At 33.5% G+C, this 26,771-nt stretch overlaps 1 protein-coding gene across 3 annotated transcripts in view; it reads right to left on the bottom strand.

Moving 5' to 3' along the window:
• The window catches only part of nompB (intraflagellar transport protein 88-like protein nompB), an 81,981-nt gene that overhangs the window by 15,351 nt on the left and 39,859 nt on the right, over positions 1 to 26,771 (bottom strand). For all 3 annotated transcript variants that reach the window (XR_015042958.1, XM_035375012.2, XM_085823346.1), the window contains exons 16-20: positions 16,868 to 16,984; positions 13,396 to 13,504; positions 13,164 to 13,202; positions 12,174 to 12,285; positions 10,419 to 10,534 (exon numbers count right to left, since the gene is read on the bottom strand). Coding sequence is in view for 2 of the 3 variants with exons in the window: in XM_035375012.2 (XP_035230903.1) it covers positions 10,419 to 10,534; positions 12,174 to 12,285; positions 13,164 to 13,202; positions 13,396 to 13,504; positions 16,868 to 16,984 (493 nt within the window). In the remaining variant the exon portion in view is untranslated. The remainder of the gene's footprint in view (positions 1 to 10,418; positions 10,535 to 12,173; positions 12,286 to 13,163; positions 13,203 to 13,395; positions 13,505 to 16,867; positions 16,985 to 26,771) is intronic.

Genomic DNA, 26,771 nt, shown 5'->3' with positions numbered 1-26,771 from the left:
GCAATGTCTCTGCAGAAAATGGGAAAGAAAAAAAAAAAAAAAAAAAAAAAAAAAAGAAGGGATCAGCTAATATAAAAGCAATTTTATAAAACCTGCCTAATCACAAATGAAGTCACTATATAAATACATAACTCAATTTTTAAATAAATTACTTAAAATTTTTAATTTTGTTTTATTTCTGTTTCCAAATAGTGAAGATTATGTTATTTCAATTAGTTATGACCTAATTCTTTTAGAAAAGCAGTTTTCAAGTTGTTTTGCTCTTTTGTACGCCTTTTACCATTGCTAAAAGATAAACCTCCTTCCAAAACTTAAAATACACATTTATTTAGATCAGCGGTTCCCAAATATTTTGACTTGTGGAACACCTTTCACAATCATTTGCTATGGTAGATCCCTTTGGCCTAACCTATATCTTATTATGTAAAGGTTTTAGGAATAATGATATTGGGGGGGGGAAGAGGAGATATATAATAAAAATGCTCAACAAAGAGATTTAAACTATTGCACAATTGTTATGCATTGAAGTTATAGAGCTAAAAACTTTGAAATTAATCATATCACAATTTTTTTCTCAGTTATACTGAAGTATACATGTAGCTGTTAAACTTAGACACATATAAACATTCTTCTATAGTTCAATAAATTGAATCTTTTGCATTACAGCAGGTTTTTTACTGCAGGTAACAGCAACAGTAAAAAACGTCCATACAATAAACTCAATTCGGTTAATTTAATTCAAGTACATACACATTCATTACTTGTTACTCAAAGTTTTATTATTCATTTTTACCAATAACAGTGCAACCAGAGCGTATTGTAGTACAGCAATAGGCCTAAGTTAAGATATAACATAAAAATAGCATTCAAACACTTACCAGTGAACTGCTCTTTTCCATAACAGTTTTCTTATTTTAGGCACAGATGATATCAATTATAAACAAATATCTAGTTCTGCATTTCTGCAGCTTCTGTATTTTATTTTGGTATTTTTATAAATACTGCTTTACAGGGATATGTAATTGAGAAAAAAACACCGCTAATTTTGCTTCCTCAAGACAAGCTTTTTATTTTATTGCATTCATTTATATTTTTCATACTGAACTCATTCAATATCCATTTTAATGTCATCAGGCACCTTCAAATGAGTTGATAGAAACTAATAGTTGAATGAATGCGTCAAAGCTTCAAAGTGGGTTTGAATATTTGTCTACATTTTATGAATTCCTGATGTTTCCCCCCCCCAATGGCAGATTGTGAACATTACAAATGTAACCCAGTCCATTAATCTATACAAGGCCAGATGTGGTGGTTTTACGTTTGATCAAAAGGATTTATCCAAAAGATTAAGTATTTTATTCAATGATGCATGGTTGGTAGTAATCTCGAAAGAAAGCCTTTTTGATAACTTTGTAAGTAAGTGTAACAAACAAATACTATTGAAACCATCTACTCAGTAATCTCAGTCTATTCATCCATTTATAATCTGAATTTAGTATACCGGATATGACTGATAAATGCCTCTTTCATGTTATCAGTCATATCTCTGATTCAACCAAGGAGGTGTTATTTGACTACAGGATGTTGAAGGCTAACTTTGAGATTTTTCATCAAGTAAACACTTGACAATTTTGATCCTACAAGGTTTAATTAGAATCGCTGAAATGGCATATGCCTCAGTAACTTGAATTATATGTTATTTTTTTTTACTTTTTCATTAAAGGGAAGTGATGTTAAGATTTTCTATGCAGCCCAAATTTCTTTGCACATGCTCTCAATAATTTTAGACAGATCTTCTTTCAATTCAAGATAGTTTTTCCCCAAATTACATCACATTTTAGACAGAAAAATGGCACTGCTGGTCCACGCATTACTGCAAATTACACATACAGGCATAAAAGCTAACCATCATTTGCTGTTATGAATGCTACACTGATGAGCCAAAACATTATTATTATACCCACATTTTTCAATGAACTCATCTGGATGACATGGAGGGCACATGATTAAGTGAAATGGTATTTAACTGCTGTTTGTAAAAGGTAAGGAATCATTCTTGCACTTATTTTGCAAGTAATGAGAAAGGCTGCTGATCTAAGTGAATTTGATAGAATTGATATTGTATGGTCCGAAGACTCGGAACGAGCTTTTCTGAAACTGCATGACTGGTAGGTTGTTCACGATCTGCCATTGTTAGTATTTATGCAAAGTGGATAAATGACGATGAAACCAGCAGTAGACGCCAAGGTGTTTGATGTCCATGCATCATCAAAGACAAAGGATGTTGGAGACTCTTCCGCTAGGTACAGCACAATCGATACCAGATAGTGGCTCAGCTGACAGCCCAATACAATGAAGGTCCAAGTGCAAGTGTTTTGGAACATACAGTTCAGTAGACACTGTTGGATTTGGGACACCATGCAGTAGCAGTTCAAACACTACCATGTCAGAATATCTTGACTACATGAGTGCTGCTTAGACATTTGGTACAATCTGTCTCCAGTCATCTACTAAGAACTTGTGACATCCATGCCAAGGTGAGTTGCAGCTGTTTTGCAGGCCAAAATTAGTGTAACGCATTAATGAGTAGGTGGTCATAATGTTTTGGCTCTTCCTTGTATATTCAAGTATCTTCCTTTGTTATTTGGAGGATACCCCCTGCCATTATTCCACTTCTGTTGTGTTTTGCAAATGATGATTGAAGTGGCACTAAAGACTCAAAAATTGTTTATTTTGTGTAAAACTTATCTTGCATTAAAAAAAAATAATAAAAATCTGATAACAAAAACACAAACACTTACCTGCTTGAAAACTAAGCAAAGCACTCAAGTCAATCAATAATGTAACATTTTTCTACCAGGAATGTATCGCCGTTTTTCGATGTTTTAGCAGATGAGTAGTACAAAATGTGACACTAATTAATGTACACCTATTAGCTATACTAAAAAACTTCACAAAGAGAAGAAATGCACAGAAAATTATCGGTAGCATTGCTATGAAAATTCACTGTGAATTAACTCCATATCAACTAGACAAGCTCTGTTTAATGAGCCTAAGTTTAATAAACCTTCGAGCAGATTCTGGAATTTTTTGAAGGATTGAGAATGAGAGAGAATCTTCTCGAACACAGTGGATGTTCTCGAATCTTCTCGAATCAGTGGACGTTCCACTCAATTTCTTCTGTCCTCCTTTTCTACAGTAAGTTTGGAGATAATGCCAGCAGAATGATCAAGTGTCAGCTGCTAAAGGAGCCACTAATCTAGATTAGCAAATTTTTATTCAGAGTGAAGCTTCTAATATTCTTATTTTTATTCCATACATTTTGTTTTTTTTATTTTTAAATTCAGTTTTTATTATTTTATTTTTATTTATTATTTTGTTTTCCAGAAGCAACTGTGGAGCCCATGGAAAAATTTAAATGGAGATCATAGGGCTCCACGGAGCAAAGTTTGGGAACTGCAGATTTAGATTATTTTTAATGGCACTACAGAAAGCTGTAGTCAGGCTGACTGCATTCCCTCCCAAAACTATGAAAGCCCCTATTGTGGTGATCCACGGTTTGAAAATGGTTTCTGAATCAGAAGAGATTCGTGCACTAACCTAGTGCTTCGCATTAGAGAGTAAAGAACATCTATGATATAAAAATATACTTTTATTTACAGAGCGAAAACGCGCAGCAACATTATTAACGAAAGCTCATTCTCCTAATAACATACTTCTTTTTACACTCCACTTGCGCATGCGCATTAACAATTACCAAAGGAGCTTGGCAGATACTGCCATCTGTTGGATAAACTATTCGCTACATATTCCTCCCACCTGAATTTACTGGGAGGTAAATTCACACATCTGTTAAGTATAATATATGCATAATAGTACAGTATACAATATTGAAGTATAAAATTATGCCTACCAAGATGTTCTAATTAAATTGAAATACAAATTTACCTGGAGATGCAGCATTCCATAATTTTCTAGACATATTAACAGATAATACTAAACCTAGAAAAATAAAAATAAATCAAATTATTAAAAAGTATTCAAACAAGTACAAAACATTTCACAGACGTATCACTGGTTTCACAGTTCTACCACTGCTGGTAGTCATAGGAATATTTTCAGTCATATCCTTTTGGACTGGGTTATCCAGCTCAAGTCTGTACAGTCTTTGCACTGGTCTCAGAAACTCAGAAGTCTCTGTTTTTATGACAGCAAGTCTTATTTGTCCATCACGACCAGGTAGCAGCTTTATGACACGCGCCAGGTTCCAAAAAGCACATTTTTTGTTGTTATCTTCAAGTAGAACAATTTCACCCACCTGGAGAGGTTTAGCTATAGTTTTTAATGGACTGCTGACGTAACTGTCCTAGATATTCCACACGGAATCTTGCTCTAAGTTGTTCTCTCACCTTTTGTAGATACTTAGCTCGTTTACTCAGTTTTTCCTTATCCACTGTATCGATATCAGGTACTCCTGATTTGGAAATCTCCCGCAAGAACATTTCTGGAGTTAATGGGGATGAATCTTCAACGTCTTCCGACACGTAGGTAAGTGGCCTAGTATTGATTACTCTCTCACAGTCGCATAGTACTGTAAGCAACTCCTCGTAATCCAGGGCAGCACGACCTAGAACTTTTCTCAGAATCTGTTTCACCATTTGAACTAAATGTTCCCACCAACCGCCCCACCAAGGTGCGGAAGGAGGAATAAATTTCCACTGAATTCTTTGCTCAGCGGCTTTTGATCGCAGACTCTCCCAAACAATTGTATGCAGAAGGCTCTCCGCTCCTTTAAAATTACTGCCATTGTCTGAGTATATTATAGATGGTCTTCCGCGACGAGAAATGAAACGTCTCAATGACTGGAAAAAAGCTTCAGTTGTCAAGGATGTTACTGACTCCAGATGAATGGCCCTATAGACCGCACATGTGTAAAGAACAATATAAGCTTTTCGACCATCTTTAAGGTAGAGGGGTCCTGCTAGATCGACACCCACTATCTCAAAATCATTTGCATCACATACTCTATCTTTCGGCAAAATTCCTGGAGTTACATCACAACTTTTGGATTTAAATCTTTGACATTTAACACATTTTCTAATGCAGTTTTGTACTGTCTTACGAGTTTTGAGGATCCAATACTTTTCCCGTAAATGAGACATCACCATAGAAGTACCAGCATGCAGCAGCTCATTATGTGCATTCATTATTAGTAAGTTTACTACTGCATGATCAGATGGCAAAATGACAGGAAACTTAAAGTGATCAGTTTCGTCGCGATAAGAAATATTGGTTTTAGCTCTGATCAAACCATCACGATCAACTATAGGTCTGAGGTCTTTAATTTTATCATCGTTCACACTCTTAAATGATTCTCTTTGAACCAATAACATAAGAGTTATCTCAGCTCTTTCAATTTCCGAAACTGACAAAATTTTGGAGGTTTCGTTTGTAATTCTTCGTAATTTAAAGTAAAACCTAAGAATCCAACCTAACATGCGTACAATTTTCTTTATGGATGAAAAGTACCTGTAATACCAATTGTCAGGTTTAGAATCTTTGTTAATATGTCTAGAAAATTATGGAATGCTGCATCTCCAGGTAAATTTGTATTTCAATTTAATTAGAACATCTTGGTAGGCATAATTTTATACTTCAATATTGTATACTGTACTATTATGCATATATTATACTTAACAGATGTGTGAATTTACCTCCCAGTAAATTCAGGTGGGAGGAATATGTAGCGAATAGTTTATCCAACAGATGGCAGTATCTGCCAAGCTCCTTTGGTAATTGTTAATGCGCATGCGCAAGTGGAGTGTAAAAAGAAGTATGTTATTAGGAGAATGAGCTTTCGTTAATAATGTTGCTGCGCGTTTTCGAGAGCATTACCCTCTACATCTGACACTTGAATATTTAATTTACGAAGTTCTTTCAACCAAGGACCTTTAGGTATTTTCTTAACATCAGAACAGATAACAGATTCACTTAAACAATGCACACTACATACATATTTATTATCAAGGCTACTCAAATTAACTATATATTTAGAATGCAATTTTTCTTTTGTTTCTACACCTCCGAATAATTTATGAACTAATTTCACTTCACCAACACTGTTACATTTCAAAGAATCTGTAATATCTTTCGTTAAATAACTTCTCTCGCAACCCGTATCTATAATCCCTCTAACTATCCTTTCCCTGTTGCCATTTTTTACCCTTACGATTAATGTTTGTAGTAACACATCGGAGCTCGCGGATCTGCTAGCCAAAACATTGACCTCATTTTTCGCCACAGGCTCTACTTGTTTAGTCTCTTTCAATTGAGAAGGAACTTGTTGACACATTACTGCCAAATGCCTTTTCTGGCAAATTAAACACTTAACCTTGGACTTACAGTTACGAGAAATATGCTTTTTCTTCAAGCATAATAGACATAAACCCTTCTTAAATATTAAATCTTTTTTATCCTGATATGTAAGCGTACTAGCTTTAAAACATTTTTCTGTTAAATGTGGCTTATCACAAAATAAACACGATTCCTCAACTTTCTTAATAGGAGCATTTTCTTTAAATTTGTCTCCTGTATACAAATCATTACAAGTAGGAATATTAGACTCATCATTAATGTAACTTTTAGATTTTCTACTTTTATCAAAAGAAAAACGCGCTAATTTAATTCTCTCTTCAGATATCACTTCATTTTTCAAAAACAGAAGAATAGATTCAAGATCGCTCTTACCTTGTTGTGACGAGCTCTCCCGTTCCCTCTCCCACACGCGTCAGATGTCAGGGGGCAGGCAAGATTCAACTAACGGAAAAATAACACTAGCGTATTTATCTTCAGTCACACCGAGAGAATCCAGAGCACGCAATTTTGTTTCTAAACTGTCGTACAACGATGATAGCGTAAAGTCCTTTTTGGTTGCATTATTATTTATCAACACAAGATTCAATAAATCCCGAACGTACACTTGTATAAGAATATCTTCACGTCCAAAACGATTCTTTAAATGTTCGATGACTTTCGGATAATTTTCTTTAGTTGTCGGGAAACTCTGCACTATTTCCCGTGCTTTCGATTTGGCAGCAGTAGCCTGGATCAGATATACGAATTTCAAATGATCATCTAGCACTGGATCTTCGTGTATCTTACTAAAGGTATTCCAGAAATTCAACCATTGTCGTCGATCACCTGTAAATTCAATAAAATTTATTTTCGGAAGCTTCAAATTCGTTGCCGTTGTTCTTGAATCAACAGTTCTGGTTTCATTTACCGATGCATGAGTCAGCAAATTTTTCTCTAGTTTCACAGTGATTTGCTTCACTTTCATCCTGGCTGCTATTAATTTCTCCTTGTAAGTCTCACATGACTCAAATTCTTTAGTATATTCTTCTTGCGAGACTTCTTTCGATTTTGATAGGAGATCCAATATTTCTTCATCCAACTGTTGTAGTTGAATTCCTTTATCTTCCAGAATTTCCAGGGACGATAATAGAACATCACTGTTCAATTCTGACTCATTCAAATGTCCATGTAGGCTATTATATGCTTTCGTGAAGGCTGCACGCAGTGGTATTCTTCTTACTTTCAAAGCTTCCATTTCTGCTGTTAAACCATCAAAAGTGTCCTTTACCTAACTAATGCGTCCTGTCACGGACGCCACTTTTTATTGTGGTGATCCACGGTTTGAAAATGGTTTCTGAATCAGAAGAGATTCGTGCACTAACCTAGTGCTTCGCATTAGAGAGTAAAGAACATCTATGATATAAAAATATACTTTTATTTACACAGCGAAAACGCGCAGCAACATTATTAACGAAAGCTCATTCTCCTAATAACATACTTCTTTTTACACTCCACTTGCGCATGCGCATTAACAATTACCAAAGGAGCTTGGCAGATACTGCCATCTGTTGGATAAACTATTCGCTACAGCCCCCATGGGGGAATTTCCTTGTTGAGAGCCCCTGTTTCAGAAGACCGTTAAGGTGAACAAACTCTATACATTGAAATACCTAGTGCACAGAGGCATAGCTAGTGTTTTCAGCGCCCGGGGACAACTGAAGATTTTTGCGCCCCTTTCTGTGTGTCAAGAATGAAAGCATTTCATTTTAAAATTTTGTAACATGAATCTGGCGCCCCCTGGATGCTGCGCAAGGGGACAGATGTCTTCCCTTTCCCCACCCACTGCTAGTGCAACGATGTTCATTATTGCAATCATCTTTATGTTTGTCACTTTTGCTGACAGAGAATATGCGATATTACTTTTTTTTTTTTTTGCTTATTCTTTCTATCACTGAGCCATCAACAAGCAGCAAAGCTGTAGCAGATTTAGCGTAGAGATACAACGTTTGGAGGAATTCCAAATTAGGAATTAGGCAATGCGCATTATAATCGGAGCTGTTAAAACGACTCTCATTCTGGCTATGCAATTGGTATCGGCAAAACAAACAATGACAAACCTGATTCCGAAAAATGCTTTCATCCTTTTCCAGAGACGTATTTGACACTAAGTAACCCTCATTGGAGGATTATAATAAACAATGAAATCTGAAGACACAGAATGGCTTTCTGCATTCTCTCACCTAGAACAATACAATCATATAAGAACATTGAAACCGGCACTGCTATTTTTGCTAAGTCCTTTGGATTATAGCTTCCTTGATGTGCAGATTTACCTGGAAACGAAAGTAGATAAGAAGGAAATGAGTCCAGTGCAAAAGCTATAGTTTTGCAAACAACTGAGCAAAGTTTTCCGGCTAAGGAATGGATGTATGTATACACGGATGGCTCTCTGACCGATAAGATCCAGGGGGCTGGAGCTGAAGTTTTTAGCAAGCTTTTCAGTTTCTACATACTTGTAGAGGCTTACTCTACACACTTTGATGGAGAACTGAAAGCCATTCGTGTGCCTCTCCAACAATTATCATTGAGACAGAGCTCATTCAGGAGGGCTGCTGTAATGTCTGATTCGACTTCAGCAATACAGGCCATCTCCTCTTACCAAGAGTGTAAGAACATAAGCATTCAACAGTGTCAGGAAGTCATAAAAGAACTTTCCCACATGATATCTTTTCAATGGGTACCTTCACACTGTGGTATTTATGGGAATGAGATGGCTGATATACTTGCGAAAAAGGAGGCTATGGTTCTCCAAAAGTTAAAAATGAGTGCAAGTCTCCATTCTATAAAGTTTCTGACATCGCTAACATATCAAAAGACTTTTAGAGATTTTGCCACTCGGGATTGTGATGGCAAGCCTTGGAGTGTTGTCTCAAGAAACCCAGCTTTTGTTCCTGATCCCCCGCGAACAGTTGCCGTTGCATCTTTTAGACTATTTACGGGACATGACTGTCCATAGAATCATTTATTTTGCATTGGACTAAATGATTCACCATTTATGTAATAGTGGATGGCCAATGGCAGTGGAACATTTGGACGAGTGTGAAGCACTGAGAAATTTTTCTTGAAGATTTCAGCGCTATTGGAAACCAAGGAGTTTAATGGCCTAACGTCCAATGTAACTGGCATTTGAGAAATAAAAATAAATTCTATCACAGATAAACCAATTTTTGTGATTCTGAAACAGCTGGGGGAAAAGACCATTGAGGTGGCTGTGGTATGCTTGCATAGGGAGGTACTATGATGAACAGACAGACAGAGCTTCACATTTTCAACAGTAGTTCACTTACCAGAGATTGTTACTGTGATGAAGTTATCATAACCCGCGTGCATCTTTCTGAGTGCCGATGGTCCCAACTTTCTTTTATAGATGACAATGCACGTACACACGTGACTCGTGCTGTTGCGGAGCTTCTACAGTGTAAAGATATCCACATCATGGATTGGCTAATATGCTCCCTTGATTTAAATACAATTGAACACATGTGGGATACTTTAGAGAGATTCCTGGTGGTACAAACAGACCCTACAGAGAACACCAGATGACCAGACAACTGAAGCATACCCTCTTTGAAGAATGAGGACTCTTATTTCAAGAATTGTTAGATAGTTTGTTGCTGAGTATTGGCAGATGGTGCAACACTGCTATTACAATTAGAGGAAGTCCTAGCTCTTACTGAGGGCCTCTGCTTTATTGTTCTACCTCTTGGCCAGAGAATTTTTGTACCAATGCCATTCTATCAATAAAGCCTTTTACTTTTCATTACGTACTGTATGTGCCCTATTAATTTTTTTGCTACTATACTTTCCTTATATTTTAAGTACTATATTGTGACTGTCTAGTATGACTTCCAAGTCTTCTGGTTGAGTTTTTGTAGAATTATAGTCAAAAACACAAAAATTGCTTAAGTTTGCATACTAGTTTATGCATAATATAATATATAGTGATAAGGCCTTTTTTAACAAGATAATTTCTAATCTAAATAAATACAAATAGAAAAACTTACTGAATAATAGCTGCACGCTCAAAAAACTTTATTGCTTCTTCAAACATCTGAGATTCAATAAAATAGGAACCTAATTTTTGTATGATTTCCATATTTGAAGGAAAATATCTGTAAGACTAAATTATTTAAATTAATTATTTTAGAAGGAAAAGTAAATTAGAAATAATTGATAATTATTAAAAATTTTAAACATATTATGATTAAATTTGTGCAGCCATATGTATCATGTAGTATTAAAATTAAAAAAAAACCTACAAAATATGGTTAAGATAGATTAGCCTTATATTAAGTTATATTCATAATATTTTAAAATGAAAAGTTTTTTTTTTTTTTTTTTTTTTTTTTTTTTTTTTTTAGATTTTGATGTTTAATACTATTCATTGGAATTTTAAACTTACATTTAAACATTTTCATCATTTGAAAGATTTTTTTCCTTTAATGATAGTTGCATAATCAGAAAGTTTAATGAAATAAATCATGAAATTTTACTTAAAAAGTTAAAAATACCTTGAAAGATATCTGTTGTTTTATAAATTTTTCTCTTTTCAAAGGGAAAAAAAACCATTAGTACATAAAAATTAAACATTTTATGTAAATAAAACCTTTTTTTTTCTTTTATTACAGCTTATTTACAAACATTTTTTTTAAAATTTCATATGAATTAAGTCTAATATATCATTTAATTAAGACTAATCATATATATACATATATATTTATATTAAATTTCAAATAATATAAACAAACATCATTCATATAAATTAACATTTCAGAAATATCTTAAGTGTAAATTATTAAATAGTTATAAATAAAATATGAAATAATCTGAAGATCTGCAATAACAAAGTAAATTACAAAAATTTATTACGTATTCATACTTTAATTATAAAAAGAATCTGATAACTTCTAAACTTCAGAAAAATGTTACCATACTTTAGAGTTAATTTGGTAAATCAGAAGTTACTGATGTGTAAAATTATTAACTTGATCTACACAAGATCAAGTTATAGATACAAATATTATTTAAACAAATTTAATAATTAAATATATTTATATTGTATTACCTTCATGGTTGAAAATTATTAATTTCATTTGATTACAAATTTTATATACTAGATTTCTGTGATTAAAAGAATTCATTTAAATATGTGAAGGAGAAAAAATGAGATCATACCTAAATTATTGTGGATTTTTTGGGAGAAGGTTATTTCCTCCGATTTCTACTTAAAGTTAGCTTATATTTATTAAAAAAGGTCATAAAAATTTTGCTTAATTAGCATAGCCTAATTAAATGATCCTTCAAATTTGTGAAACATGGTTAATATATTAATTACCAAAATTGTAATTTTAAAAAAAATGTAAAACATCATCATCATCAACAACAACAAAAACAAAGGTTTACCTGGAAAGAAATTGTTTAACTGAGCAATTCTGATATTTTTTAACTGTGCATGCATATGCATGCTTATATGCATATTCTTCAGCAACGTGCTAAAACATTAGAAGGGAAGAGAAAGAATGTTTTTCTTTTTTCATTTAAATGCATTTTCTGAGACTGTTTTTCATATTTTCTAATATATGAAAAGAAAAGAACAGGGATTCACTTAAAATATTTTTTATATAAAAATTCTAATTCCTGTTGTTTCCAAACCTTTTTAAATTTCTAAATTGAAATGCTTTTTTTAAACAATATTTCAAACATATCAATTTTGCATAGTACCCATAATTTAAAAAATTATGTATAAAATGTACTCTTACATCTGAATGATACTGAAATGCTTGCTGCTTGTCTCCTTCAGATTCAAACATGTCTCCGATTTTTGCAAGAAGATATGGATCAGTTGCTACTAAAGTAATAACTTGTTGATACCTAAAAATAGATAAAAAATTGCTATCTAAAAACTTTAGTTTACTAACACATCAAATAGTTCATTATCAAGGGTTCAAAAAGTTTAAAAGATATTTTAAAGATGATAAAATATAAAAATCATATAATTAATAACAAATTGCAATTTACTCTTGGTATGCAGATTTCAGTTTAACACCTATTTTAAGCCAAGTAATTTCAGTTCTCCTATTAGTGTAAGAACTAATGCCTCAGAAATCAAACTTACACAAAATCTTATATTTAAAATGAGCTTTACAATGTGGGAAACATTTTTATGATATTATTGCTTTGTAAATTAATGCCACAAGGAGAACTGTGCACTTACTTAATACAGAAAAGAATTACTTAAAGTTGTGAATTTATTCCACTGGATAAGCTGCATAAGAGGTTTGCAATAAATATTTCTCTCAAGTGGTAATATGTTCCTTTTTACCATAATACTAAATCCAATAACTGAAATTAATAAACATCTCTAAGAGTTTTCCTTTGAGATGTTTAAAAATCCTTTTAAAAAAGAGATTTTTTATTTAATTGGCATAAAAAATGTTCTAAATGCTTTTCCTTTCCTCCTAATTGTAATCCTCATATTTATCTCAGTACTCAGTGATTCAGTACCTTAGAAAACCAAAAGTATAAACAATTAAGATTATATACGACATACAGATTATATACAATGATAATTGTATTATACAATATAAATACGTGTATTAAATCAAACATGAACTTTACCAGAAATATGAAGTCCAAAATAGTCAAAATCAGGTTAATAAAGTTGAGTATAATGAAGTACTTAATTAATGAAGTTGAGTATATTGTTTTAACAAATGACATCTATATGTTTAAAGTACAAATTAACTTACCATTCTAGTGCTTGATCTATATCTTCTATTAGCTCATATCTGTATCACAGTATTAAGGAGTAATGAAGAAAGAAAAAAAAATTACTGAGATAGTCAACATAAGATAATTTATATTCACTAAATAATTTTTTAAATGCTGTTGAAACATTTCGTAAATATTTTCTTTTCAAGCTTTGAAAAACTTAGCAAAAATAAATTGTTTAATAATAACCATTTTCAAAACAAAGGATACAAACTGGCTATTTGATATATCACTAAAGGATGATTGCGAACAATGCCATGTAGTTTATAAAATGATTCCAATGCATCCTCTGCGTTATTAAGCTTTTTATATGCAAGACCTATGATGAGAAAGCAAAGAAATTTCCTATAGTTGAAAACATGACTATTTTCATTTATGTTAAATATCATTCATATTTTAATATTCATTATCTTACATAGATGCATTATATTTACATCCATTGCTCATGCACCTGAATTTTTAACTATGAAATAATAATTTTGTTAATCCTAGAGCATGTGTAGGTATGTAAACCAATTAATTCTTTCATAGTTTCCATCTTATATTATTATATTATCTTCCATCTTATATTATTATATCATCTTATATTAATAAGCATTATTACACTGACACTTTAACTCTGTTAGTGCCATATTAAATTCTGTTAATATGAGCAGACTTTGTACTTTCGTAAATGCACAATTCTTTACATATTTTAATAGAAAATATAATATAATTCTTTTTTTGCTGTTTTGCCAGAGCACTTTTCCTTTTGATTACAAAATTATGATATAAAAATATGTAAATTATGGGCACAAATACAGTTTTTTATGATCAATTCTACCATGATTTTCAGAATCATTACAAATCAATGCAAATCCCTTGATTAATTTACAGACCTGAAATTAATACTAAAGACAAGAATATTCCAATGCAGTGGTTTTATTAATAAATCCTCAATTTGATTAATTAAAAGAAAGTAAAAGTATGCATTGTAGTTGAGGCCAACTGCCTGCAGCAATAAACTTTCTCCATTAAAATTCAAAGTTTTTAGCAAATATAATTTTTAGAAGTATTTTTTATAATAATAAATAGTTGATGAATAAATTAAAATGGTATAAAATATTACAAAGCATTGAATTTAGCAGTTCTGGGATATGTCACTTATATTTTATCTATAATGAAGTCATAAGTTTAGTTATAAGACAGGTACTGGCAAATATGGCTCCGCCTAAGGTGTGAGGATGACCCATGTGAGACATTATGGCACTTTTAGAAAGTATCTGTATCTGCTTCATTCAGATATTTGCTTATTTTTAATTATGCTATTGTCTTAAGCTATTTAATATTACTTTAGGAAGCTGAATGTATATAAATGAAAGAACATGAGATTTAGAAAGACAGAAGGCATATCATTGTTTATATATTAATGTCTGTTGCATATTATAGATTATTACATGAAACTGTTATATGCTAATAGTTTATATGCATTAATATACAAGGATTTATAAGCCAATGATCAACTGGATGCAGATTCATATTCATCTGGGAGGGATATTATAAAAAGACTTTAGCATTCTAATAAAGAAAAACCATCAGTTCAAGTAAATGAAGAGTTATCGTTTCTTCTTCAATTTTATTCAAGCACCTTTCAAACTATCATAAATGTTAAAAAATTTTGAAATTCACACATACAAATTTTGCTTTCTGATGAAAATATAAATAAGAATCTTGATTGGAAAGTGTTAAATGCACACATAAATATTCTAAAGAATACTTTTATAATCACTTTAGCAAATAAAGTGTCAAATTTAGCATTAGTGGGTGTATTCTTAATATACATTCACAGTTATTCTTTTTATTTATGTTAGCATTTAAAATAATTTATATTGTATATGTTATTAATGCTAACACTGATACAAATTTATAACATTAATACTAATAAAACAGATCTTCTTATCTTCTAACTACATGCATAGTATTTTTAGAAAGTAATACCCCATTTATAACCCCCCAAAAGAGACTGTTACTTGAGCACAGCCTTTTTATTTTAAGACTACATATGCTATTATTTTGCTCAAGTATCCATAGAACTAAGATGCTTATCATACTAGAAGAAAAGTTTTTGTATATCCTCACACACTTCCACTATCATATCCTACATTTCTCAAAGTACTGAAAGGTCAGTTACAATTAGAAACTGCAATTACAGCTGCTACAATGCAGTGAGCATAAAAAACGCACAAGTAACTGATAAGAAAAGCTTACATATAACTGACACTAAGCAAGCTTAGCTGCCCTCTGCTAAACTTATGTGGACATAGTGTCCTTCCAATGATGAAGTGGTGGACACTATAAGTGTGAGCTTGATGGTGTTTAAAATATGTCTGCTGCCTATGATAAGTACTTCAACATCATGGAAGCCTATGCTGTGTAGTAGGCAGAGTTACATACAGTACCCACTGCATATTAAAATCACTTTCATTCAAACATGAGTTCACTAAGGAGCTGATTTTACATATAGTGATTTGGATATTGCAAATTATGATATCAGTTTTAAACATTTCAAGTAAAATAATACCTAACAACAAATCCAATAATTAATCCTAAAATAATAAATAAAAACAAATCCTAAAATTAAACTACTTATGTAGTTTTTAAATTCATTTTAAAGTTTCTTTTATAAAATATTTTATAATTAGGTTTTTGATGCAGTTACATCTCTTACAAACAACTATTCTACCTTTGTTTGTTTCATACTATTCAACAATGATTTTTCAGTTGTATTCTCAATTTCGTAAAACTGCTGATAGCTTTTTTGATCAATACTTTTCAGTTCAAGAGTTTTTCGTAGAATTTTCTGTGTTTTTCTAGTTTGCCTCTTGATTGGCATGTCATCTTATTTTTCAGTATTTTGCTGCCAATTTCTGCAGTTCTTTTAACACTTTCATAATTAATTTTTACACTTGTTGTCTTAAGTATTGCGAACTGATATATATTTTAAAAATGAATCTTTATAACCCTCAGCTAATGTCTGAAACTTAGCTATAGTTTGTAATTTCTCTGAGAATTCTGCTACATAAAAGCCACATTTTAAACTAATTTTAACAAATTAATCCCCTGAAACGACTATAATATGCTTAGCCTCAAGCAGAGTTTTTAACTTACTTACCTCCTTTGAGATGGTTATATTTTCGCAAAATTCAATTCTGTTCATCAGTTTCCAAACAGCTTTTCTGCAATGACATTTGAAAGCTTTTATAATGTCCTGCTCTAAAGGCTGAATGTCAGAAGCTGTATTTGCAAGAGGCGATACTAAAGTTGAATGGACTATGAAAATGGACACTATGGATGAATTATAAAAACCTATTAAATAGGATGTTCTGACACTGAAAACTCAGTCTTTTGCCAGTCTGAGTTTTATTAGCGGTGGGGATGAGTTTAATAAGCAGTGGTTTATCTGTTAATTAGTATGCATTTGTTTTGGTTCATGGAAATCAAACATAATAAGTGGCTGAATTTATTAAATGGTGAGTTTAATAAACAATAGGCACTGTACTTGCAAAATAAAAAGGTTTTGTTGAATTAATCTCTTTTTTTCTGTTTTTAACATCAAATGAGTAGTACTTTCTAAATATGCCTTGTATACTGAACTAATATTTAGTATAAGAACACTGCTTGTAAAATTTTAATTATGAATTACCAAGATTGTACAATGCTTCAACACAACTTGCTTCATTTGATAAGGCTTCTTTATAAAATTCAACAGCTTTCTCAGTATCTCCTTTAGACAAACAGCAGTTTCCTTTGTTTACAAGAGCTGGTAAAAAATAGAGGGAGAAAGGATCATTTTGCCAAAAAAATAAATTTAAATTTCAGAATGAAGTACATTACTTAATAGTTAACTCAGAGATTCTCAACAAGGAGCAAATTCCTTCTGGAAGTTGAATTTCATACTGTCAGGGAAGGGAATGTGGTTAGTCTTTTATCTAGCTGTTAAGTAAACAGCTTGACTAAATATATACCAAACACAAGGTTGTTTTTCTAATTTTATTTAGATTTAGTTTATGAATATAAAAAATTACTTTTATTCAAGTTTTGGTACTTATCAACATTTTATGTTTAATTTATAAAAACATTTAAAAATAATCTCAGTTGAAATAAATGTATATGTATATTTCGAGTTTTGAAAAAGAGGGGAGTGATTTTCTAGGAATTGGGAAAGGGATGCATGGATCAAAAAAGGTTGAGAACCACTGGTTTAAATACTGAAAATAATCTGAAATTAGCTTTGGCTGGAATCTACACTGAAAAAACATTAAATCGTTTAAAGATTTGCACATAAATTGCATAATAAATCAACTGAAAACAATTTTTGATTTCAGAAAATATATATAAACTAAGTGTGTTTACATAATGTTATAATAAATTTATAACTTGCTATAAAAATATAAAGTACATAAAATTACATATTTTAAAACTTACTAACATATGCTTGTTACACTTAAAAGAACAGTTATGATGTATAACAGTCTTTTTGACAGTTAGTAAAACCTCTCTAAAATTACTAGCCACAGTTCCAGAAGATATGGTATTATGTAAAAGTGACTGATTGCCTTAGAACAGGGATGGGCAAACACCGGCCCACCGGAAGGTTCTATCCGGCCCGCGGATATAATTTTAATTTGCCGGTCCGAGGCAAATTAAAAGAAATATATATTTATATTTCTTTTAATTTACCAATTTTAATTTATCAATCTCCTTTTCTACTTTATTTAAACATTATTTTTTTTTCTTCCTTTTTTTTTTTCAAAGGACAGATTATCTTTTTACTTTTTCTATTTTTGTTCTACAAAACGTGGATCGATGGAAATAGCAAGCACAGACAGCTTTCAATCGGTAAAGTGTTAAAAGCGGAAGTTCTTTATTAATTATAGCTGTAGATTGGCGTCAACAAGCGTTATCTCTTTTTCGGAGAGCAGACATATGAGAATCCAATACGTATCTCAGAGCACTACAATCACCACGGCAAACGCCGAACCACCAAGACGTCCCGCACATGCTCGCTCCACTGGCCCAGTTTGAGTTATGCAGCGGCAATAGGGAATGTAACCAAACAGCCAGGATGTGATTCCAGACATCCAGCACTGCCGGTTACTGCCAAAACTAAAGCTGTAACCCCAGCAGTCACTTCAGCAGAGAGTACCGACTCGGACGATATTTTCGCCTCCGCTCTAAAATGCTTGATTGACATCTCCCGCGACCCAGCGGTAGACAAGCATATTATGCTTCTTGCTTTCAAAAAGGCTATGCCAAGGCTTAGGCAGGCCAAGGCTTAATGAAAGCATTCTATATATATGAAAGTTATATTGAACTTTCAGACTGATTCGGCTAAACTTTCGGCCCATGTCTCCTGTTATATTTGCAGAACCTACAATTTACGGCCTAAAATTCAACTCCCAACGTGATATAAGACCTGTCACAAAAAGCTCACTCACCATTTGCACTTGGAATGCAAATGGTATTTATAATAAGATCATTGAAGTGAGAGATTTCATTGCAGAGCAAGATCTTGATGTACTGTTGGTCCAAGAGATCCATTTTATCCCAGGGCGAATTCCCAGAATTGGGAACTATGACATATACTCGACTGACAGGGTGTCATATGGCAGACATGCAAGTTGTGGCACCTGTATCTATGTGAAACATTCGATTAAACATCACATGATAACCCCCCCCCCAAATTTGGAACATGTGGAAGCGACTATTATCAAAATTTTTATACAAAATTCTCCCCCTCCTTAGCCCCTTACAATTCTTTCGGCATACCTTCCCCCACAAGGAGCTGCTCGTGGGAGGAATGTTTTTCCTGTCAGTGATTTTGATAAACTTCTCACAATCTCAAATCACCTAATCATTGCTGGTGATATAAATTCACGCCATACCGCTTGGTTCTGCCCTAATAGGAACAGATTTGGCATTAGTATAAATTCATGGGCTCAGAGCTCCCATGTACAGATCATAGCAACTATTGCCCCGACTTACTACCCTGTAATAGGGTCCCCAGCAGTTCTTGATCTGGCTGCTTTTTATAATGTTTACTTTCGGCATGAAATTAAAATGATTCAATAGTTAGATTCTGATCACTACCCTGTTTTGATTACCCTAGATATTCAAAATCGATACTCAAAATTAGAGGAGCAAGTCTCAACAAATTGGGACGATTTTCGGTTTATTTTGGAACATACAGCTATCAAAATTTCAAATCAAATTTCCAGCAAATCCTATCAAAATTTCCAGCAATGCGGACTTTGACAGGTGTATCAAAAACATGGAGTCTTTACTGAAAGAAGCGAGAGCCACGGCTTCGAAACCTATCATACATCCGGGCGCTAGGCACCCGCCGGATACTAAATCCAAAATTAAGCGGCGCAACTACCTGCGAAAACTTTGGCAGAGAACACGTGATCCCAGTATCCGTGCTCAATTTCGCAGACTACAGAACGAGATTAGGTCTGAAACCCGTTTGCAAAAACAAGCGGAGTGGAAACACTACATTGAGTGCCTAACGACTGATGACGGGTCGGTTTGGCCAAAGCCCCCTGAAGATAACAAACAGGCGGCTTTGGTTTCGCGCACTGCCGCCCGACTACGCAAACAATATAAACACATTCCGCTCCTTGAAATTGCCAATGCTAACCAGATGGCTTTTACAGACACTGAAAAGGCTGAAGTTATTGCTGACAGCCTTTCTACACAATTCAGTCCAAATAATGACGCCTACTGTAACCGTCCAGTTACACGGTGGCGCATATACTCACGTGTTGAACATTTCTTAACACAACCCATCACGCCTGATCTCAGGCCGACTGATCCAACTTAGGTGCTGGAGTTTATCGATAAAATGAAGCTGAAGAAGGCCCCTGGCATAGATCAAATTTTGAATCGCATGATTAAAAACTTCCCCATTATGTATATTGTATGGATTACGGTCTTGATTAACCTTATGCTTAAAAGGTGTTACTTCCCTGACTGTTGGAAAATTGCTGCAGTCATTCCTATTCCAAAACCGGGTCAAATTTTAAATCTCCCCGTCAACTACAGGCCTATTAGCCTCTTATCATCTCTCTCAAAAATATATGAATTTGTTTTACTTAAACGCCTGAATGACTTCTGCCGTGATCGAAACTTAATAATCCCGGAACAATTTGGCTTCCGGTCTGAACACTCCACGGTACACCAGTTACTCCGTGTGGTGGAATTCATTCACGAGGGCTTTCGTAAACGAGAGAAAACTGGAATTGTCTATCTTGACATTGATAAGGCCTTTGACAGGACGGGCTTATTTACAAGTTCATGCGGCTTGGTTTTCCGGCACAACTCATTAAAACTATCAACTCGTGCTGACGGGTAGATCCTTTCGGGTGCGAGTTTGCCATAAATACTAAACTCCCCGCCCGATCTGTGCTGGGGTCCCACAAAGAAGCTTGCTCGGACATCAAATGCTCAACATCTACCGTAATTTCTGCACTGCAGAATTATCTTTCAAGCCTAGAGCTCTGGCTCGGATTGTGAAAGATCAAAATTAATGTCGCTAAATGTGCTGCCACTTTATTTATCCGAAGTACTTTCCCAAATTTACCTAACTTGCAGTTCTTCGGAGAACCAATTCCCTGGGTTCCTACCTATAAGTATCTAGGAGTGATACTTGACAAAATTAACTTGGCAACTTCACATTTAAAAAATAATTTCCAATGCGAAGGTTGTCAAAACCCAATTACTGCCTTTTTTCGCTAGAAATAGCGACCTGTCCACGAAAAACAGGATTTTGCTCTTTAAATAAATGATAAGGCCAATTCTGACATATGCTAGCCCGGTATGGGGCACAACAGTAATTACTAGCAGGAAACATATCCAAATTTTTCAGAACATTATGCTACGGCAAATTTATAAAGCCCCTTGGTTTGCTACGAACGAGGACATTCATAATGCAGCCAAAATTCTCCCCATAAATCGCTTTATACAGCGACTTTCGGCTAACTTTTTCCAAAAGATTCCTTCGATCGGAAACCCCGTACGCCACAGCCTCCCTGTTTATCATCCGGGAATTGCATCGTCAAAAAAAGAGACCCAGAGCTATTCTGGAGAACGCATATAATGCGCTTCCTTTTCCTAAGAGGCGTTGCTATGGAGACGAGGCGCCTCGAAGGTTTCAATACACTCGTTCGCCTCCCCCCCGTCGGAGTGAATTCGCTGATCTTTCAGTTTCCCTCAGGGTCATTCTCTCTTTGTCCCGTAATCGAGCAATCTTACTTCTTTCAACCGTAAGCGGTTGTTATCAGGCTCTAAGCACATCTTTGTTCCCTTCTTAAAAGGGTTCTAGTGCAAGAATTACTTAATTTAAATTTAATCTCTTAAAGAGAATTTAATGCCTTTTCATTAGTTATCATAACAGTTAAAGTTAATGCAATCTTATTATACATATAAAAGTTTCTCAGAGGTATCGTTGGCCGTGTCTTTTTAATTCAAACTCGCCTAAGAGTTCTCATAAATTTTTTCGCGAGCGTTTCCGATCTCGTGTTGTTAACACCACATGACCATTGATCAAGGAAACATTGATGCTTTTCAAAATTCATGATGTAACCCCTCCAAATTGATTCTGGCCCTTATTCGACACCAAAATTATTAAATTAAGTCCTTCAGTGTTTTTACCATTTTTTTACTGTGGAAGGCAGTTACTCTTTTTGTTAAATTAACATTTTGGCACTAAATTTACCTCTTTGCGGAACCCTCTTCTTGGCGATAAAGATAATTCTTTGACGATGTGGGGATAAAGGCTACATGCCTAAGAGCCCCGTAATAGAACCCTTCCTTGGTCCATGGAATCCAATAGGTGAATTAGACCTCACATGTGGCAGACTGCGCATTTTTAAGCTCCAGCCAGCGGCTTTTCCTTTTGGCGCGAGTTCTAATATTATTGATTGCGTATGGAAAGATTGCGGACATATACCATCAATTTAAATAGTAGTGAAATTATTAAAAGTATAGCGTAGTTAGTGCTTGTTTGGGTTATTCATAAAATATTTCAACCCCAAAATGGCTACTAAAAACGTAAAGTTGATTCAGAGTGCCATGCTTTTAATAATGAATGGATCTGGAAACATTTTTTTACGGTTGTAAAAGATAAACCAGCGTGCCTCACCTGCAATGAAGCTGTAGCAGTCTTCAAAGAATATAACATTTCCCGTAATTTTACATCAAAGCATAAGAATTCCAGTTACGAAGCAATGTCCGAATAAGAAAGAAAACAAAGTGTAGAAAGTCATTGTAAAAAATTGTTGTGCTGATTTTTTAAAAGAAGGTAAACGGTATCCAAGAAACAGCTACACATGTAAGTTATATTGCAGCATACAATACTGCTAAAAATAATAAATCTCTCACTGATGAGTTCGTTAAACAATGCATGCTTCAAGTTTGTGATATTTTATGTCCAGACAACAACAAAAAAAAAAAAAAAAAAAAAAAAAAACTGTAAGCTTATCTCGAAAAACGGTGACTTCCAGAATCGAAAACATCGATAAAAATTTGACATCACAATTAGAATCAAAGGTTGGACAGTTTAAATTTTGCTCCATAGCTCGGGATGACATCATTGATATAAATGATACTGCTTAATTAGTATTATTTATAAGAGACATTGATGAGAACTTTGAAATTACCAAGGAACTGGCGTGCATGTGTTCTTTAAAGGGAACTACAACGGGATGTGATATTTTTCGAGAATTTCAGAAAAGGCTTTTAACTTTGAAAGTGCCTATAACAAATATATGTAACATTGCGACCGATGGAGCACCAAATATGAGAGGAAAAAAATCTGGATTTTTTGGAATCTTTAATTAAAACTATCCCGGGAACACTGCTCTTTATCTAAATTGTGTTATACATCATGATGCTCTGTGTAAATCTGCATTGAATATGAAACACGTGCTTGATGCAGTCGTGAAGCTTGTAAAATTATTCGATCTCGTGGGATTACTCATAGGTAATTTCGAGATTTTCTTCACTCCGTGCAATTTGAATTACTCTGATGTACTGTATTAAACGAAAGCAAGGTGGCTTAGTGCAGGATGTGTTTTCGAACGAGTTTGCCAGCTGAAAGACGACATTGTGTCATTCTTCCATGAGAAACGCTGTTCTGAGGAGTGCGAAATGTCAGAGGATACAAAATGGCTTTCGGAATTTTCATTTTTCACAGACTTTCTTTGTCATATGAGCAACTTAAATTTCAAGATTCAATGGAAAAATCCATTTATCGACGATATCTAGGCACATTTCAAAGCTTCTAAAGTAATACTTAATCTGTTTGCTGGGCAGCTAGCTAAGAACGACTTGTCTTATTTCCCGAAGTTAAATTCCTTACCCTCAGTAAATGAAGAGAAGCTTAAGAATTATGAAGATGGCTTGAAAATTATGAAGATGACTTGAAAAAACTGCATTTTGAGTTCGAACGCAGACTTCAAGATTTTACAGCCATTCAAACGGAATTGGAGATCTTTACCATGCCTTTCAACGTCAATTGTGAAGCAGTGAAGTCAGATTTGCAGCTTGGATTAATTGAGTTGCAATATAGCAATAATCTCAACAGTTATTTCTAAATATGCCTCAGTCAGAGTTTTACATATCATTATCGAAAGTAAGTTTCCCAAATTTAATATCTCACGCCCAGAAAATCAGCGGTACGTTTGCTTCACCTTATACATGTAAACAAGTGTTTTCAACTACGAATCTTAGAAGGAATTATTTCAAAAGTAGATTGACAGATGAGCATTTAGCCTCATTCCTTAGAATCAGTACATCTCACTTCGAACCTCAATATAAGGAATTTTTAAAAATGAAATCGAAATTTCATTAACATACTTAAATTGCAATACTTGTATATTGTTTTTAAAATTTTAGAAAAATTATCATGGCCCGCCTAATTTGTTTTCTCGATTTTTGGCCCGCGACCGAACATGTTTCCTTATCCCTGCCTTGGAAAGTATGACTAACAAGATGTTCAATATCAGTGTTATTTACAGTCTCAGAAATATAAGTTAGTTTTGGAAACATTCCTTCTTCTAGGAGTTGGTTGTCATGTGAGTTTCCAACATATTTTCATTATAAAGAAGTCTTAGAAAGAAATTCATGAAGATAAGCAGGATTATAGCTTTAAATCAATATTTTTCTCTTTCAGCCAGAAAAATATATCTTAGAAGTTTTCATCCAGAAGTACCTTAATTTTATGCTCATATTTGAAACAAAGCAAATGCCTTGCTCTAACTAAAAATATTTTTGATCCTATTGAAATACAAAGTTTTACTAACAGTGAATTCTTAATACATTCTTTAAGAAAGAACACACACTTTGAACATATTCAGATATACAATACTGACAGCAATACTTTAAATAAAGAAAATAACACAATATTTAGTTGCATGAATTATATATAACATCGTGATATTGACAAGAAAGTAGTTATATTTTTTTTCCTTCATAGCAATGACTTCTGCTTTTCTTGTAATACTACTGTAATATATTTTTTTAAGCAAATGAAACAAATAATAATGATATTTTGCCAAGAAAAAGATTACAAGACCATATTTTTAAATATAAAAGATTGTATTATTTATATTTAGCTTTCTTCCACCTGATTGCACATTATTGCTATGAATATATGAGCCATAGATAAAGAAGCACCTTGCAATAAGAATGTGTAAGTATTGTGTTTTTTATCACAATCTTCATTCTGTTTAGAACCCATTAATAGTCATGCATAAGTAATAATGACCAAAAATGAAAGATATTTGGCATATGTTCAGGATGCAATAAGTAGCATTACAGTGTGAGCAAGCAAAGGTCCAGCATTTCTCATGTTTTAGGAAATGAAAATGCAGATCTGCAGAGTTGGCACCCAGCATAAATTAAACATATAAATAATTAAAAGCGAAATGTAATTTTATTTAGTTATGGCTTATGGAAACAACCTAGTTGATGCCTTGCAAAAATTAGTCACCTAGGAAGCTGCCTATGCCACACAAGCTTACAGCCAGTTCTAGGCACCAGAAACAACTAATTGCAATAAAACTTCCATTTTTTATTACTCTTAATACAGTGCAAAGTCTGAGATCATGATTCCATTATCCATGATAATAGATCATTGCTTTAAATCTAGTAAGATGACATGCAGAATGTATAAAATTAAAAATATGAAATAATGAAGCATTTATGACAAAATTTACCCCCCTCCCAAAAAAAAGGCTCAATATTTATTTGTCTTATGTGTTGACACTTTCTATTAGGAGATATATTTTCTTGTTCAGTTACAAAGTTCCATTATTCAAGACTTGAATTTCCACCAAACTGCAAATTGAAATTTCTTTGTTCTCAACAACCTCTCTGTAAATACTATCGGTAGCGATATTTTCTGGGTTTAGAACCTTACTACAAATTTCACCGTCCATTAGTTGACTGATGACCGGGGCATTATTGTCTCATGGCCGCTATCCTCAGCTATCATGTTGTATCATGAGATTAGCAACTAAAGACATGTTGTTCTGCTAAATTCTGTCTTGCTTCTATCACACGCCTGCAAAGTCAAGCCTGAATTATATTAGCTCAGTTTATTATACTTAAGTTTATTTTCCGCACATGCTTAAAGCTTATCTGAATCTTGAATAAATAAATTTTTCCATATCTCTCTGTGGGTCCAAAATTCTGCTGCAAAGCCGCCTCCCTAAATTCTAAAAATTTTGCCGCCCTTAAATTTTGCATCCCAGTGCCCTCCCTAAATTCTAAAGATTTTGCCTCCCCTTAATTCCGCTACCCGATGAAGCGGCTTCAACTCTGGCACCAGTCCTGAGCTTATTTGAATAACAAATCAGTTATTCTGAATTCAAATAGCATTAAATGTAATCTTTTGACCTAACAATATCATTTGCATTTTTTTTTTTTTTTTTTTTCATATGCAAAGAAATTTCTGGTAAATTTCTCCTCGTCAACACACCCAACACTTTGAACAGGTATTAGCTGAAGTCTATAATCATCGCCAAGTGTAATATCAGCATAAAAGGTTTATTTGATTGCTAATATTAAAAAAAAAATGTTGAAACATTACTCCCAGTAGTCATTCCTCAGGCTGTTGCATGTTGAGAGCCATGCAATGATGAAAGCAAATAATAATAAATAATAATTCACCAGCCTGGCATTGTGGATATAAATTATTCAGTAGGTATAAAATAAAGGATGTTTCGATGTACAGTGTTTTGGTTTGAGATGTATGCCAAACAAAAAGGCACTAAGGCATCAAACAAATTATTGATCACAGAGATTTACGTTAATAAATGATTGTTTCTCAATATGAAGCATCAAAGTGAAAATTAAGAATCAGGACTCTTCACATACTGAAGAAATATCAAATGCACAAGCGTGAAGCATATATAGATATATATATATAGAAGACGTTGCAGGTGATCTGGAGGTCCAGATTTTAAATCATTCTGAATACTGAACATCTGGATTTCAGACTTTGTACGGTAGTATAGTGAACTTCTTATGGTAACCAACTTTGG

Source organism: Stegodyphus dumicola, chromosome 9 (assembly GCF_044657685.1).
Source record: "Stegodyphus dumicola isolate Sdum_Otavi_A_Nest chromosome 9, ASM4465768v1".
Lineage (NCBI taxonomy): Eukaryota > Metazoa > Arthropoda > Arachnida > Araneae > Eresidae > Stegodyphus > Stegodyphus dumicola.
The sequence above is the reverse complement of the archived record's forward strand: the minus strand, read 5'-3'. Positions and strand labels throughout refer to the sequence as shown.